At 43.0% G+C, this 17,876-nt stretch overlaps 1 protein-coding gene across 3 annotated transcripts in view; it reads left to right on the top strand.

The window, feature by feature from the left end:
• DIAPH1 (diaphanous related formin 1) overlaps positions 1-17,876 on the top strand; it is a 244,228-nt gene that overhangs the window by 96,964 nt on the left and 129,388 nt on the right. For all 3 annotated transcript variants that reach the window (XM_073649668.1, XM_073649667.1, XM_073649669.1), the window contains 4 exons: positions 2,063-2,127; positions 4,277-4,456; positions 10,790-11,359; positions 13,277-13,391. In XM_073649668.1, the coding sequence (XP_073505769.1) occupies positions 2,063-2,127; positions 4,277-4,456; positions 10,790-11,359; positions 13,277-13,391 (930 nt within the window). The remainder of the gene's footprint in view (positions 1-2,062; positions 2,128-4,276; positions 4,457-10,789; positions 11,360-13,276; positions 13,392-17,876) is intronic.

Genomic DNA, 17,876 nt, shown 5'->3' with positions numbered 1-17,876 from the left:
CGTGTCATGCCCCACACTCTGATATTGATGACCTATCCTAAGGATCAGCCATCAGTATTAAAGTACTGGACTTTAATGCTCCTGAGAAATAACAGTGCAGGGTACATTAAGTTCAGCCAAAAGATACAGTGGCTTGCGGAAGTATTCACCCCCTTGGCTTTTTACCTATTTTGTTATGTTACAACCTGTGTTTAAATATGTTTTTAATCCGATGTGTGTGTGATGCATCAGCACTGAATAGTCTAAATTAGTGAAGTGAGAAAAATATAGGCATAAATTTAATATGCATGTGCATATGTACTCGCTCCTTTTGCTATAAAGCCCCTAAAAATGGTGGCCCAAGCAATTATTTATACCTTTTCTGAAAAGCCACAGGGGCTGCAACACCATTAACCAAGAGGCACCACTAACCAAACAACACCATGAAGACCAAGGAGATCTCCAAACAAGTCAGGGTTTGGTTATATAAAAAAATATTTAAAAAAAAATATCCCAATCTCTGATCCCCGGAGCACCATCAAATCCGTTCTCATCAAATGAAAGAACATGGTACCACAACAAATCTGCCAAGAGAGGGCCGTCCACCAAACACTCGGGAAAGGAGAGCATTAGAGACCAAAAGTAACCCTGAAGGAGCTGCAGTTCCCAAGCAGAGACTGGAGTATCTGTCCATTTGACCGTGCTCTCCATAGAAGTGGGCTTTATGGAAGAGTGGGCAGAAAGAAGCCTTTACTTACACACAAAAATTGTAAGGCTCCTTTTGAGTTTGCTAAAAGACATGTGGGAGACTTGCCACATATATGGAGGGAAGGTGCTGTGGTCAGATGAGACCAAACTTGAACTTTTTGGCCTCCAAGGTAAACGCTATGTCTGGCACCAAATCAACACAGGTCATCACCCCAAGAACACCATCCCGACAGTGAAACGTGGTGGCATAATTATGCTGTGGGGATGTTTTTTGGCAGCAATGACAGGGAAAATGGTCAGTTGAGGAGAAATGCAGGGATATTTGTGAGCAAAATCTGTTTCCGTCTGTCAGTGATTTAGAATGGGATGGAGGTTCACCTTCTAACAAGACAATGGCCCAAAGCATACTGCTAAAGCAACACTCGAGTGGTTTAAGGGGAAATGTGTTTTCTTAATCCAATTGAGAATCAGACTTGAAGATTGCCACCAGAGGAAACCACCTAACTTGAAGGAGCTGGAGCAGTTTTGCCTTGAGGAATGGGCAAAAATCCCAGGGGCAAGATGTGGAAAGCTCATAGAGACTTATCCAAAGAGACTTGTAGCTGTAATTGCCCCAAAAGGAGGCACTACAAAGTACTGACTTTAGAGGGGTGAATAGTTATGCACACTGAAGTTTTCAGTTATTTTGTCGTATTTGTTGTTTGCTTCACAATAAAAAGAAAACCAAATGTTCACAGTTGTAAGCATGTTCTGTACATGAACTGATGCAAACCCTCAAAAAAAACAGTGAAATTCCAGGTTGTGAGGTAGCAAAACACGAAAAATGCCAAGGGGGTGAATACTTTCCAAGCCACTGTATAAAACAAAGTTTATATTTTTTTTCGCTGCAAAGCAAGTTATTAAAGGGAATCTGTCACTTTCTGGGACTTATCTGACCTCTAATATGGGCATACAGGTGATAGAAAGGGTAATCGTTACTTACCTGTATGGCCCATAGTAGAGGTTTGGTTTCTTTTAAATTGCTTTTTATTAAATTAGTTTTAACAAGCTTCCCGTCTGGGGGACGCAAAGAAATCCCCGCATATCTACTTAATTTCCATATCCCGCCCCTCCTCATCGTGGGTTGTAGATAATTTAGTGACAAAATGTATAATTGGTGGAGGAAGGTTGAACTTGCTGTACTGAGGTCTTTTTTTCAACCTATGTAACTATGTAAAAAGTTTCTCCAGAATTCCTGTACTGGGCTGAGGAGGTTAATGCACTTTCCACCCACTTGTTCCCATCATGTTACATCGTTTAGTCCGCAGCTTATACATCACAGCTGGAAGGTTAATGTGTATCCTGGAGAGTAAATACCAGATTTTCTTCCTTTCAGATCATTATATTGATAAGGAAAAAGTAGAAACAAGCGAAGCCAAGGCTCGAGATTTGGTGAAAAAGGTAACTTAAAGCATAAAAGGGCCCGCTCCTTGCCCAAAGGGTGTCACTCCTTGTCCGCAAGGGGGCCACTCCTTGCCCTAAACAAGTATGGCCTAATCAGAAGAATTGGGAATCCCTTCCTTTCAAATAATTTTCCAATATAATGCAATATAAATACCTGTGTAAATTAACCCTTACTTCAAGTGTAAGTGTCTTTTTCCACAAAACGTAGTAAAAGCATGATCTTGACGCCACCATCCCCACAACATAACCATCTCCACGGTTAACCCCTTCCTGACTTCGTCGGGGCTGGATGAAGATACCATGAGAACGCCCAGAAGTTTTTACATTTTAGTGCAGCCTCGCTTTGTTCAAAAAATGTTGCCACCTTTCAAAGCTTTTTAAGCCAGAATTGTGGCATAAACTTTGAATCGGGCCTCTTCTAATCAAGATTTTGGAGCCATTTCTTTATTTTCAGGGGTATTTTTTCCATCACATGATCAATTTGCCTGAAAGTACAGGGCCCATTTCAGAGCAGGTATAAATAACTGGCTCCCCCTACTGGTGATGGTGATAAATGCTTTATAACAGGACATAACTAGAAGCCTTTATGGGGTGTTTACGCCCCGTCACCTTTTTATTCCCCTTAAATATTTCTTTCTTTTCTTAAGGAACACTTTCCTATATTTCTTTAGTCCTCGGCACTTGGCAAGGATCACAAGCGCGGGTGTTTATTAGTCCGCGGCTCAGCATTTTTGACCCTTATCAGCGGAGCGGAGCCCACATGTTTACTTTTTCAATTTAAAAAAATAATTTAGCTGTCAGCGTGAGAAGAGATAGTGCTGTGGCCGAGCTGTCGGGTGGCCTCACCCTGGAAATTTCATTCCCAAGCACGATGGGGCTGATAGAGTGACCTCCAGGCCCCAGACTGATAGGGGATAATTGAAGTTGTGACTGGGATGTAATTAGAGGGGCCAGCTGTATGTCAGAAAGCCTCTTCGCGGCTCCTCTACCCAGACAGTTGCTGGACAAATTATTCCTTTCTGTTTGCGAGCAGCTTGGTGGACGCTGCATATTGGTTTTCTAGCAAATGTAGTCTCCTGCATGAAGTACAGCGTGCAACGCGCGCACTACAGCCATTACGTGACTCCAATCGGAGGGTGCTGCCTGCTGCACTTAATTTCTCTGTCTCATGAATTTTCTCATCTGATAATATAGAGGCTCCGGCTATAATTTATAGCGTCACGGCTTCATAAATTGCTCATAGAATTAGAATGTTGTCAGCAGATCCCATCAGAAATATGGCAGTAAGGCCGACCACTGCAACCTGATCAAAAGTGTCTGACGCCTCTCATCTCCCCTATTACATAATATGCTCAGCCATGTCACATATTTTTATTAATTTCTGGTATATTTACATTTTTTTTCTTATTTACACATGGGACTTAAAGGGAATCTGTCACCAGGTTTTTGTCACCTAATCTGAGAGCAGCATAATGTAGAGACAGAGACCCTGATGCCAGCAATGTCACTTACTGGGCTACTTGCTCTAGTTTTGATAATCTTATAAAGCAATAATTTTATCACTAGAGGACTAGTAAACCTGTGGCCATGTAGTCCTCCATATTCATGAGCTCTGTATAACCCCACCCCCACCACTGATTGGCAGCTTTCTGCCTATGCACAGTGTATACAGAAACCAGCCAATCAGAGGCGTGGGTGGGGCTATACACAGCTCAGCATTCAGAGAACTGCTAGATCTGCAGAATAAAGTGATTTTATCAATACTACAGCAAGCAGCTCAATAAGTAATACATTGCTGGAATCAGGGTCTCTGATGCTGCTCTTGTATTACTTAGAAAAAACCTGATGATGGATTCCCTATAAACATTCTTCTTGTGGAGCACAGAGCCACCTTGGCACCACCACTTCCTGCCTGATATCTGCCGTTCAGGGCTACCTGGACTACCTCTTTAATAAAGGAGGGTACGTAAAGGCCAAAGTTAATCCCTTTTTAAAGAGACGTTTGTTTTCGGTGGAAGGTGTTGCTTAAATATTGAATGAGAGTTGTTGGGTTTTAGACACCTCTGTTGAATAGATCTGTGAAAGGATGAAAACCTCTTTGGCTTGGAGGTCACCTTGTAATGTTTGTGCTTGAACCTATGAACAGCTGGATGCAGAAATCACTTCAAGACATGAGCTCCAGGTGGAAATGAAAGCCAAAGAGAGCGACTTTGAGCAGAAAATATCTGATCTTCAAGGAGAGAAGCAAACCCTGGATTCTGAGAAGCAGCAGGTTGTCACCGAGAAACAAAATCTTGAAACAGAAGTCTCTCATCTTTCTGAATCAGTAAGTCAGGACATTTACAGTAAAGGTTAACTTAACTTGGAGAACACCTGTAGAAGGTCTCCTAAATGGCCGCTATTATAGGCCTTGCTAGCATCTGTCATCCCTGCAGGGATATATATAGTGATTGCCAGTGGTTTTAATCTCTACGCCAAGAGTGAAGCTTGTTGGCAGTCACGTCTTTCTGCCTTCACTATACTGGTACATAGGTGTCTGCAGTCCCCTTGCCATCAAGCAGCCTACCTACAGTAGTGTAATGGCGGGAGACTGGCCGATACAAAATGTCAGTACCCTTATGGTGGCTAGGAGAGCAACTTTTTTAATGCAGATCTCAGTAGCATCGAAGTCGTTCATCCAGTTTTTGTTGTAACTTTTTCAGCTTCTGTGACCATTGTGTCAGTAGCTACCTCTGCTGTGTAGGTGTTCAGTGTGTCATCATTAGGAATTATATATACTCCTCTAGGGTGTATGGAGCATCTATATGCATATCCTATAGTACAAACACTGGTTGTGACCGGCAGGATAAAAGCCTAGATCAGTTGCACGACTTATTTTCAATTTTCTTGTTGTTGGAGCAGTGTCTCTGTGTATCCTCAGCCTGCCTGCTGACTGAGGAGAGATTTCTCTGGTATCTATGTCCCTATTGAGACCCTGTGTCTGTAGAAATAGCCAAGTACTGCACTAAAAGGGGCCTTTACCCTTTGCAACAGCACTGGGCCCGGCGTAGGGAAGGAAAACTCAAGTCAGTGGACTGAACACAGTGGAAAGGAGACAACCACTGTAAGTACTTTATAGCTTTGTCCTACTGCTCCTACAAAAAGCAGAATGAATACAATTTTGGAACAAAGGGTAAAGGCCCCTGTTAGTGCAGTACTTGGCAGCTGATGTCACTGCTGCAGCCAATCAACAAAGACCGCTTCCCTGGTCTTTGTTGATTGGCTGCAGCAGTGACATCAGCTTCATGTAGTCACTGAGCGCAGTGGTTCGTACTGTCTACATCAGCTGAGCTCTGTGATTGGCTGCAGCAGTGATATCAAGTCAACAACACTGCAGCTAATCACCTGAGCAGCAGCAGAGAGGCGGCACTGGACCCGGGGATGGTGAGGAAAGCTCACTTTCCTATTTTATAAGTCACTGAACCTACGGAGTACTCATAGTTTAACCCCTTAACGACAGCCAATATGCCATTTACCGGCGGTCATTAAGGGACCTTATTCCTCAGCGTTGCATGTTAATGACGCTGAGGAATAAGTGAATAGCGCCACCCTGCTGGTATCAGCCTCAACCAATTTTGTTACCGATCGGGGCTGATTAACCCCTAAAATACTGCTGTAAATCGAAGTGGTTAAAAGGGGGTTAAGACTCCCTTTGGCCACCCCACGATTGTAATCGCAAATGCCGATTTTTGCCATGGTACCCCAAGGTCATCTGATGACCTCAGGGTACGGTGGCCTGTGAGATCCAGCTGTAAGCTGACAGGTCTCAGGCACTGCAGTACACGAGGCCAGAAATTAAAGTGAAAAATATACATGTCCTACGGTGGGACTTAGTGGAAAGGTGAAAAAAAAGTAAAATAAAATGTGTAAAAAAAAACACAAAGCGCAAACAAACATTGAAAAGCAGCTTTGCCACTAAAAATGCAGCCTTTATCATAAAACAAAAATAAACAAAAAAAATACACATAATTTGCATCGCCGCGTCTGGAACGACCCGATCTGGAACATTATTCTATATGGCGAATACCGTAAAAAAAAAAAATTAAACATGCCAAAATGACGCTTTTTCATAATACTGACACACAAAAAATGTAATAAAGTGATATAAAAAAATTGCCAAGTTGTCACGCAAAAAATAAATTCCAATATGGCTCATTCGGGAAAAAAATAGACTAACAGTTCTTAGAATATGACAATGTAAAATACAAAGTCTATAAAAATAGCAAAACATAAAAAAAATATGAATCTGGTATCGCTGTAATTGTACCGACCTGACGAACAATGCGGTCTCCACTTTTACCGCACAGTGAACAAAAAATAAAACAATAACTGAATTGTTTTTTTGTTCATTCTACATCTGAAAAATCTGATTGAAACACTATCAAAAAATATTATGTACCCCAAAATGTTACCAATAAAAAGCCTAATTTATCCCGCGCAAAGCCAACCCCCACTCAGGCCCATCATCTGTCACTGGAACTATAGGGGGTTCCCACGTTACTGCCAGAACAAAGACCCTGAAAAAGATTCACGGCTCCCACCCCCTCAAATAAAATCCAGTGAATTCTGTGCTACCAAATCCAAATGCCCCCCTCCTGAGCCCTCCTGTGCCTAAACCGCAGTAAGCAGCCACATGTTTAGGCTGTGTGACCACTATGCATTTTTTAAGCGTTTCTGCAGCGGCAATTCCGCTGCAGAAACGCTTAAAAAACGCTTGGTAGAAGGTCTGCCATGTTCCCCAATGATGATCCGCATGTGCTGTGCACATGCTGCTGAAATTTCCGCTGCGGATTATCATTACGGAAAAATCCGCAGCATTACCAATTATTTTGCGTAAACGCGGCGTTTTCGTCGCCATTGACTTGCATTGGAACACATGGAATCCGCATCACTGCATCTGTACATGTGGAATACATGCGTTTCAAAGTGCGGATGGTACCCGGGTCTGGAGGAGAGGAGACTCCTCCGGACCCGGGTACCATAGTACCTGTTATAAAATAAAAAATATACATTATACTTACCTTCTGATGGCCCCCGGTGTCCTTAGCGATGTGTCCTGGCTTGCCGGCAACTCGCGATGGTCTGATAAGGACCTGCCGTGATGTCATTTAGTCATGTGATGGGTCACACGACCGCTGATGCCAGCAGGTCCTTTAGTCTATCGCGAGCTGCCGGCAAGCCAAGACGCATCGAATAAAGACTCCGGGGGCTATCAGAAGGTAAGTATAGATTTTTTATTTTTATTTTTACCATTTACAGTCGCACTATATAAATCCATGCCGGTTGCATGGATTTATATAGTGTGACCAAGTTGTCAAGCACTTTTTAAGTGATGCTAAAATCACTTGGAAAGCACTTGACAACCCGCATGCGGAAATGCATGTGAAGAACGCTTCACTTCCGCATGTCCCTGGCAGGAAAAACGCATGTGCAGTCCGCATGTGCAGTCCGCATGTGCAGTCCGCATGTGCAGTCCGCATGTGCAGTCCGCATGTGCAGTCCGCATGTGCAGTCCGCATGTGCAGTCCGCATGTGCAGTCCGCATGTGCAGTCCGCATGTGCAGTCCGCATGTGCAGTCCGCTTTTTCTGCCAGGGAGATGCAGAAACGCTCAGGAAAAATCCTGAGCATTTCTGCATCGTGGGCACATAGCCTTAACATTATTGTAGTGAGGTGAGACCAATTAACAATTTATGGGGTTCGTGTCTCCTGAAGCACAAGCTGGGCACAATGTATGGGGGCGCTACAATATATAGGGGCACACTGGGCCCTAAACTGGCATAATTGCATTTCTCCAGAAAAAAGCCTGGCGTTGATGTTACAAAATAGTCACTGCAGCCGTAGATTAATTCATTGAGATGTTTAATTTCTACAATGGGGTCACTTTTTTATGTTTTTTTTGGCACCTTTGGTGCTCCTCAAATGTTGCCCGCAAACTATTCAAGGAAAATCTGTGCTCCAAAAGCCAAATGGCGCTCCTTCCTTCTCAGCACTGACGTGTGGCCTAACAGTAATTTCTAACGACATATGGGGCATCACCGCGAATGGGAGTAATTGCGCAATAAACTATGGGGTCCAGGTTCATCTATTAAGCCTTGTGTAACTGACAACTTTGCAGCAAATAGAAAAAAATTACATTTGCAGCACTAAAATGTCCTCAATGTTACAAAATTCTGTGAGGCACCTATGGGTTCAAAATACTCACTACACCCCTTGATGAAATCTTTAAGCACTGGAGTTTCCAATATGAGGTCACCTGGGGGGGGGTTCTGCTGTTCTGGCACTTCAGGGGCTCAGCTAATGCATCCCACAATCTATTCAAATGACATGTGCGTTATAAAAGCCAAGTAGCGCTCCTTCCCATCCGATCACTCCATGTGCTCAAACCGTAGTGTACAACCACATATGGAATATTGCTATATTCGGGAGAAATTTAATTAAATTATGGGGTCCATTTTCTCCTATTACCCCTCGTGGAAATTATAAAGTTGGTGCTAAAACAGTATTTTAGAGGAAAAAATGTCATTTTTTGTTTTCACATTTAAATGTTATAAAGTTTTGTGAATCACCTGTAGGTTACAAAATGCTCAGTACACCCCTAGATGAATTCCTTGATGACTCTAGTTTCCAAAATGGGGTCACCTATGAGGGTTTCTGCTGTTTTGGTACCTCAGGGGCTCCTCCAATGAGACATGGTGTCTGCAATATATTCCAGCTAAATTTACACTTCCGATAGCAAATGTCGCTTTTTCCCTCCCAAGCCCTGCTGTGTATCCGAACAGATCTTTTTGACCACATGTGGGATATCGCCGTGCTCAGAAGAAAGTGGGTAACAACCTCTGGCATCCACATTTTCGTGTTACCTCTTGCAAATGTGAAAATTGGGGCTAAAGCAACATTTTTGTGAAAAAAAAGAAAAATGAAAATATTCAATATGACAACCTAATGTTTTCAAATTCTGTATAGCACCTGAGGGGTTAAAAAAAAATCCTGACAGCAGTTTTGAAGTATTTGAGGGGTGCAGTTTTTAAAATGGTATCACTTTTGGGGAGTTTCCAATATTTACAGGCCCCTCAAAGCCCATTTCAATCTAAATAGGTCCCTAAAGATACAGGATTTGTACGTTTCATGAAAAATTGCTGCTCAACTTTTCCCCTTCTAACATCATAAAATAAAATGACGTTTTAAAAATGATGGAGATGTAAAGTCATCATATGGGAAATGGAATTATTTTCTTCAGCATGACTAACTGGTTTAAGGGTATAAAAATTTAAAGTTTGAATATTGCAAATTTTGCAAAATTTTGGCTTAAATTCCGATATTGTCACTAATAAATGCAAAGCTCATTGACCTAAATTTACCAATGACATAAAGTACAATGTGTCACGAAACATTTTCAGGGTCACTGGGACACGTTGAAGCGTTCCGGAGTTATTACCTCCTAAAGTGACACTGGTCAGATTTAAAAAATTTGGCCTGGTCATTAAAATGGTCTTCGTCATGAAGGGGTAAAGGGGACAACCCCATTAGTCAGTGAACATTCGGTGTGGGCAGAAGTGCGTTGCGTTGCCTGCTGCACACATCATGGTGTCTGTCTGACCAGAAGCACTTCTGACTAATCTGACTTTCACTTTTTGGGTGCTCTCAGGCTAATGCCTACTGCTCCCCTGATGATTTTTCTTAAGTGGCCAGAAGTAAGGATGAGAAAGTGCCAGTCTTCAATGTCAGGTCATTTCTGCCGTTCAGTCGTCTTGCAGTTTATCAGGGCGAGATATTCAGAGCCTGAACAGCGACACAGACACCAGAGAAGCAACTTACCGACCGGCAGTGTACACCAGAACTAATGTTGTTTTTTTGCTGTTGGTCCCAAAAACGAAGTATTCTTGATGTTTAACCATAGTTCTTAAAAGTTAAGTTTTATACCTCACCAGTGAGAATCTGTGATCAGAAATATTCCGGAAAATTCTCATCCATGGGGTGCGTTTGTTTGAACAAAGTCCTTTAGTATAATGTACCTTTCACGTGTTGGGTGCAGATATGGGCTGTGATCTCAAGTCCCACCGGCAGATTGAGGCTTAACAAAAGCGCATACATTTACTGAGTTGCACATTGTCAAGTCTCACGGATTTTCCCTCTTTATCCTTAAAGCTTTTATTACTCTTTGTTCTGTCAGCGACTAAGAAAAAGAAATGCGAAAATGGAAATCCGACAAAGCTTTCACCTCGTTCTGCTACTTAAGCCATAAAATGAATAATACAGTAGTTAGAAAAGAAATATAATTACTCAAAAATCATGATTTCAGTCCAAGACATTGAGTACTTCTTTCTAAGGCACAAATCTTTGCAAAATGTTATTTTTACACCTGCAAGGAACGAGATAGTCACCGCCATGTTGGCTTTATCGAAGTGGGAGTAATAATCGGCATTTAGGTTGGCAAAAAAATGTAAAACTTTAATGGACTTGGTCTCATGATGGAAAAAAGTTTAAGAAATGAAAGTGCAGTGAGGAAAAAAAAATGTTATTTGCATTTACCCTAGCAAAGGGAAGAATTTCCTTCAGCCCACGTTCATCTGTTCCTGGGGGGGAAACTGTACTCATTTATAATGATTCTTCTTTTTCAGGTTACTAAGCTGACAAAAGAGCTTGAAGATACGAAAAAAGAAATGGCCACCATGTCAGTCTCTACCGTTGTCCTACCAGTTCCCCCTTCAGGAGCAGGACCACCCCCGCCTCCTCCTCCACCACCACCACCTCCCTTATCAGGAGGATTTGGAGGTCCACCACCCCCACCACCTCCTCTGCCTCCTTCCATGGGAGGACCTGCTCCTCCACCGCCTCCTCCCCTATTTGGTTTAGGTGGACCTCCACCTCCACCACCCCTCCCAGGGGCTTTTGGTGGGCCACCTCGTCCTCCGCCATTTCCAGGTGCTCCTGGTGTTCCTCCACCACCACCTTTTCCGGGAGCTCCTCCACCCCCCCCATTTCCTGGTGGTTCTGGGATGCCACCACCGCCACCACCTTTCCCCGGTGGTCCTGGAATTCCACCTCCACCACCAGCTTTTGGTGGTCCACCACCTCCACCTGGATTCGGAGGCTGGGGTGCACCTGCCCCACCAGCTCTACCATTTGGATTAGAACCAAAGAAAGATTACCAACCTGGTGTTCAATTGAAGCGGCCAAACTGGTCTAAGGTATGTCTAGCGATGAAATTTTTTTTTTTTTTCATATATTTGTGTAATAAAAAACCCTCAGGATGTGAAAACCTTATATCTAAATATAGTTATTAATGATCTATTAGTTGGAGCACTTAAAAGGGTGGTCCGAAATTCAAATTAATTTTCATCCTAAATACTTATCTGTTTAATGCTATAATCGAATCTATTTTCTAATATGCTTTATTTAAAAATTCACTATCCTTCCCTAATGACACTAACTGCTTTTTTTTTTTCTTTACAACTTCCTTTTTGATGACAATTCAGTGCATTCTGCCAATAGAGGTAGGCCCTGACCCCTCCCTGAAATGAAATGTCATTGATGACCTTCATTTCAAGGGCTGGGCTAGTCCCTGCTCTGTTGATGTGCACAATGACAGTGCGCTCTCTCGCTGGCTCAGATCAGTAGTAATGAGTTAGAGTGCGCTCTGTGATTCTCAAACAAAGCATCGTTGAAAACCAAAGTTGTAAAAGAAAAAAAAAATTCCACTTTCCTGAGTGGAACAGTTTCACACCCCATACCTCTGAGAGTAGCTCGCCTTCATGCTGTCCCCCACCCCTCACCAAGCAGAATGTGCCACATACTGTCCCCCACCCCACCTGGAACGCACCACATGCTTTCCCCTGCCCCCTATTTTCCCAAGCAAAGCTCACCACATGCTGTTTCCATATTCCTCCAGAGTGGCAGATTGTGCCACGTGTTCCCCTCTTCCCTAGTGGAACATGACACTTGTGGTTTACCCCCTCCCCAAGTGGAACGTGCCATATGCTGTTTTCCCCCTTCTCCCCAAGCAGAATGTGCCCAATGCTACTGCTTCTCGAGCACAACTTGCACAAATGCGGCGGTGACCTCTCCCCTGCTGAGCGAAATGCTCCACATGCCGTTCCCCACAACTCCTCAACTGGTAAGTGCCATTTGCTCTCCTTCCCTCTTCCCAAAATGTATTCTGCTACCTACTGCTCCACCCTCCCCTTCCAGTGTGTACTGGACACACCACATTGCTGTCTTTCTAGCCAGCAGTTACCAGCTGGCCTTGGCAGAAGTCCCGTGATGCTGGATAGCAGAGATATGGGCTGTATGCACTCCACCACCGCCAGCCATCCATGCAGCCTCCCTGCGCCTGACGACACACGGCGGAGCGCGCGCTCTGAGGGCCTCCACGGTCTTTCCTTTGTAGTCTGGTTCTGAAGCAGAACAACTCTTCACATCAGAGACGCTCTCTTCTTGCCTCCTTTCACCCTGCCTGAAGCTTGCGATCAATGGACTCACTTTCTCTCTCTAGTTTAATTTCAGTTAATTTTATTTTTTTGTCTTATTTATTTCATGTTTTGTGCCCTCTGCCTTACAGGAAGCATTTTGATGGCAGTACCATGGTAACGCACAACTTAATAATCGCATTTCATTTAAAATATGCAAGCAGTAGATAATTACCTCGCTATAAAAAAGGACTGGCTCCTTTTGTCATTTAAATTGCTATTCCTCTGTGTTCTTTTTTTTATTATTATGATATTTTTGGGGATACAGATAATTAATGTGCATATCTAAGGGATCGTTATCCTCCAGGAAACCATCTATAGCTCAACATGGGGATGGCTGTGCAGGCGCAGACAAACAAAAAATGCAGAGTCTTATCTGCTTGTAAGTTATGTTCACCGATAATATCTTGCACCTTGCAGGTTATCTAACCCTAGCAAAGCTGCGGCTCCTCAGAACTGCCGTCCCCGCACATTCCCCCACCCTCTAATCCGTCACCTGCTCCCTGTCCTTTCATCCATAGTTGTTCTCCACCAGTCATTCGCATGGCAAACTTCTGAAAGGAAAGCACATTCTGTAGTCTGTGCCTGTTCCATCAAAGTAACTCATAATTTCTTTTTTCTGTTATTTTTTATATATAGATTTTGCCCAGAGAACTTTCAGAAAACTCTTTCTGGACCCAAGCAAAAGAAGACAGATTTGAGAAAGATGAGCTGTTTGCAAAAATAACCCTCACCTTTTCTGCACAAACCAAGTGTGAGTGATCTAACATGCTTTTCATTATCGCTCTCAGGCAGGCATTAGGTTGGCACCACTTTGAAACTTTGTTAAAGGGGTCGGATAAAGCCGACCCAATGATCGTCTAATTGTCAAGTATCTGGCTTTTGAAACAACTGGTGTTCAGCGCTCGTCAGTCACCAAGATAGCTGCACTCAGCCATGCTGTTCTTCTGCTAGGGCCTATGCATCATGCATATGGATAAAATTTATTATTACATATTCTGCATAGTGTATGTGTATATGAGATATTATATATATTATATGCATTATTACACATACACACTCTCTCTATGCAGAGATATATCTATCGATCTGTATAGATGTATAGCCTTTTTTCTCTTCTGTATGGGCTTGTGCAGACTACCATAATTTTGGACTATAGTGTATGTTGAGCTGTTAAGATCTTTGGGCCGGACATAGATCTCCCTGAGAATCTGCCTCCAGAGCTTATTTTAAATGAAAAGGGAAGTTACCACTGTGAGTCATGTAATGACTGACAGTCTGCTCTAATGATCTACATGTCTCTCAGTAGTAACTCCCCCATTCATTTAAAATAATCTCTGGAGGTAGATTCTCAGGGAGATCTAGGTCCGGCCCATAGATCTAAACCACTCATTTACATATAAGAAAAACATGGATTTCTCTGGAATAAGACATCAGATCGCAGATATCAATGTATCATTTTACTGAACTTTATTTTACTTGCGGGCCCATATAGACTGCGTAGGAGGGTTGATCCTACTAGATTCCCTTTAAGCACATGCCTGCTCAGGAATCTGGTGGCTACCGGTGATGGCTTCTTCTTTGTCACATCTACGTAGCGTTGTTGGAGTTCCTGTAACTTACAATTGGACGCACAGTACAAGTTCTATCTCTAGGGCCAGACACTGCCTTTGTATCTGTTTGTATCCATGTTCTTGTTTGTGCAATGTCTTCTCTTGACTTTTAGGACGACTCTCTTAAGACGACCATATTATTAACATGAAGTCAAACATCAGTCACTGAACCCCCTAGCCAATATTAGTGTTTTTTTGTTTTTTTTTTACTTTTGGTTAGTCTCTTGATTAGTTGCATTGGGTGGGCTTAAAACAACACCTAATTTGCTCTTATACTGCAATTTATTCAGGAGATTGAATAATTTTGAGTTTTGGTGATCAGTTAAAGTGGTGTGTTTGTTTTGCTGAATTGGCAGAAACCACTTGTTTTATTACTTGTGTTGAACTTTTTATATTGTTCTTGGTCAGTTTACTGGTTGCAATAAACTCAAGTTGTACCACTACATGGCCATGGGTTTGTGGCCATCTAAACACGACATCCCATTGAAAACCAGTGAGATCTGGTTGATGATCTGCGGACACATGAGTCTTGTTCTGGCATTGCCGGAGTTCTTCTAGAAGTATTCAGCCTGCGGCATTCAGAGCTTATTTACTCCTGAAAATGACAACCTCCTTGGTGGAACTCAGACCCCTTGTAATTCAGATTGGGTCTATTGGGTATCACCAGTGTCCTTGTGACAGATTGTTCATATTCGCAGCCCTGTGCAGTAACCAAAGCCTAATAGTTTAGCTCGTTGTAAGAGCTCATGCACACAACTGTATAAATCGGACGAGTACCATCTGTGGTTTTGGGACTGTGCACGTCACGTAACCTTGAGTGCTCTGCAGTCGTCCCATGTGGCTTTGATTGTTGAACGAATGGTCCACTGACACAAGCCGACCTTGGACAATAGACGACCGCCAACCAGCTGCTTGATTGCTGATTAGCGGTGGTTTAATAGTCTATTCACACAGGCCGCCCGGCTTGAGATGTACTCTGGACGATCTGTGATAAATGGTTCAGTGTGCATAAGCTGCCATTGTTCTCAGGAGGGCAGGTCTGTGTACACCATTCAATGTGCTGCCGAGAATGATGATCTGCTGTGCAGCACAAATGATCATTTCACCCGATGAACAAGTGCTTTGGTCATATGCAAGTAATAATGATAAATCTTCCCATAGTAAAAGTCCAGTATGTACATGCTTTGCTATCTCTCCAGCCGCATACATGAAGTAACAACCACTAGAGGGTGCAAAGCACTTGTTGAAAGCAGACTAATGTTCTTCATTACTGATCATACTGCCTAGGAGAGGTGAATAAATGCATAAAGACACTTCACAGTATAAGCACAAGGCAAAAATGTTTCCTTGTATAGTCTACTCAGCGCATTATGGATGTTTTCAGACTTTCAAACTTACAATGTGTTGCTTTTTTTTTTTTTGAACATAAGTTTTAACTTAAAAAATGGATGGTATATTGCTAAAATATAACCTCCAGGTCCAACCAGTGGGAACCGAACAAGTGTCATCTCCGCCTGGTGCTAGAATGAAGTGGCAGGAGGGCTACGAAAGGAGGAACTGGGGCAATGGTGGTATACTATCCAGCACGTCCTCTGTATATACTGTATATGTACAGACAAGAAGTGTTTTCTCCATTCCGGATCAGTGGAGACAAGGATAAAACATTATATATTGTTTAATAGTCTTCTCTTAAAGGGGTTGCCCAACTTAAAAAAATAAAATAATATACAATACTGTTCAGTGCTGGATCTCTGGTGATCCTTCCATTCTTTGCTTTCAAAAAAACGGGGCATAATTTTGTATATTCGTAGCATCATAGCTCCGATGACTTGGCTGTCACATGCCAGCTCTTTGTAAGCAAGACCGGAAGGACCACCAGACCGCCTGTGCTGGATTTGAAAGGGTGAATTTGAAGTTATTTTATGGTTTCATTTATTTATTTTTCAATTTGAAAGTTTTGAATAAACTTTTTATATAGCAACTCACACAAAGCCCAATAATAAGTGGCACTCGCTTTTAATCCCAGGCTGGTAGTCTAATGCCAGGTAACTCCTCAGTACAGGATCCATCCCGCCACTCGCTAGAAGTGGTGGGACAGTGCGGGTTCCCATTACCCTCATTTACCGTACAGTGAACAGGTGATACGTGTGCGGAGACTGTTAGACATACAGGTATCTTTGAACACCCTAGAGAGGACCGGTAGCAAATATGTCATTTTTTTTTCTCCCTGGAATAAATGCTTCTGTTCTCCTGACTTCTTCTGCCATAGTTTTCTTTTTGTTTGGACACTGATCCATTCTAGAGGTATGGCCCCCTCTCTTTCTTGTATGTAAATCTTGTCTCGTTGCCAAGCAAGCGCTGTCATCCTTTTCTCTCTGTGGATGTATTTTAAGGACCACTCCCAGTTGGCTAAATAAACTAGATCTATATACAAGAAAGGAAAGTACATAGCATACTAAAGCCGTGCGGCCGTCACTCTGATCGCCCGGCCTATAGCAGGAAATTAACGTTATTCCTCCCGGCAGCCTCCAGCTGTCAGTCGTATAGGTGCGGCTGGAGCAGCTTCAGTCACCACTCAGTACATAGTGAGCTGCTGCTGTAACCCTGCACTGACTGACAGCCGGCTCTGTACTCCTACTCCGCTGACCCGGCTGTCAGTCAGTGCGGGAGTGGTTACAGCCGCCGCTCACTGTGACCACTGCAGCGTCCACATCTATGGCTGAACGCCAGATGCTGCCGAGGAGTCGAGTTAATTTCTTCCCTCTAGCTGCCACAGCTTAAGAACGCTATTAACCTGCAGATTAACCCCCCACCTGTAGGTTCGTAGCGTTTTGGGACATGACTGGTTCCCTTTAACCAAATTCAGTCAAAGGTTGTGTAGGACACATCAGTAGAACTGAGGAAATGACACCAGGTATCTACAAGGAACATGTCCACATCCATAGATCAGAAGCCTTTCCCGGCTGTCAGTGACCCCTGTAATATATGTGCTGGTGACAGCACTGAAGGACAGGGATAGGTTATGTGTCCATTTACTGTGGAATGATATTTTCTGCTTTTGTCATTTTGTAAACCTCCTCTGTTGTCCCCAGCCCCCTGATTAATGGAGTTCCTCATCTTTTAATTTCACTTTGGTGCATTTTTTTATTAATGTAATGTTTTCTGCCCTCTACATTGTTGGAAGCATTTTTAAGGGGAAAAAAAATAAAAAAGCTTTTGTGTAATTACAGCCCGCGCCAGCCAGTGCCCTCTAAATACCTCCTATGTCGTCTGCATACCAAGGAGCCGTCCGCTGCCCTGTGATTGATGGTTATTGGTTGTGGCCAGAGTTACATGTCAAGGACATTTGTCCACAGAGGATGTTGCTGGCTGATTCTGAAAATTTATGTTAAGCGATTTCTTTCTTCATAGAAAATATCTGTTTTCCGCAAAGCTTCTTTAGCATTGGATCTGCAGGTGGTAGCCTGAACGCTTAGCTTTTCTGTCTTTCTGCATTACAATATTGTTTCAGGATGATTATAGTGATGGGATGGAGACCGGTCATGAATTTTAACATTTTACTTTATTATTTCTCCCCCCTTCTGCTACCTGCGGGATGTTGTCTGGATATTTCCTGTGGCGATTAC

Source organism: Phyllobates terribilis, unplaced genomic scaffold, assembly GCF_046119375.1.
Source record: "Phyllobates terribilis strain yellow unplaced genomic scaffold, ASM4611937v1 Scaffold_10__3_contigs__length_209671492, whole genome shotgun sequence".
Lineage (NCBI taxonomy): Eukaryota > Metazoa > Chordata > Amphibia > Anura > Dendrobatidae > Phyllobates > Phyllobates terribilis.
Note: the sequence above shows the minus strand (reverse complement) of the source record. Positions and strands in the feature narration are given on the sequence as shown.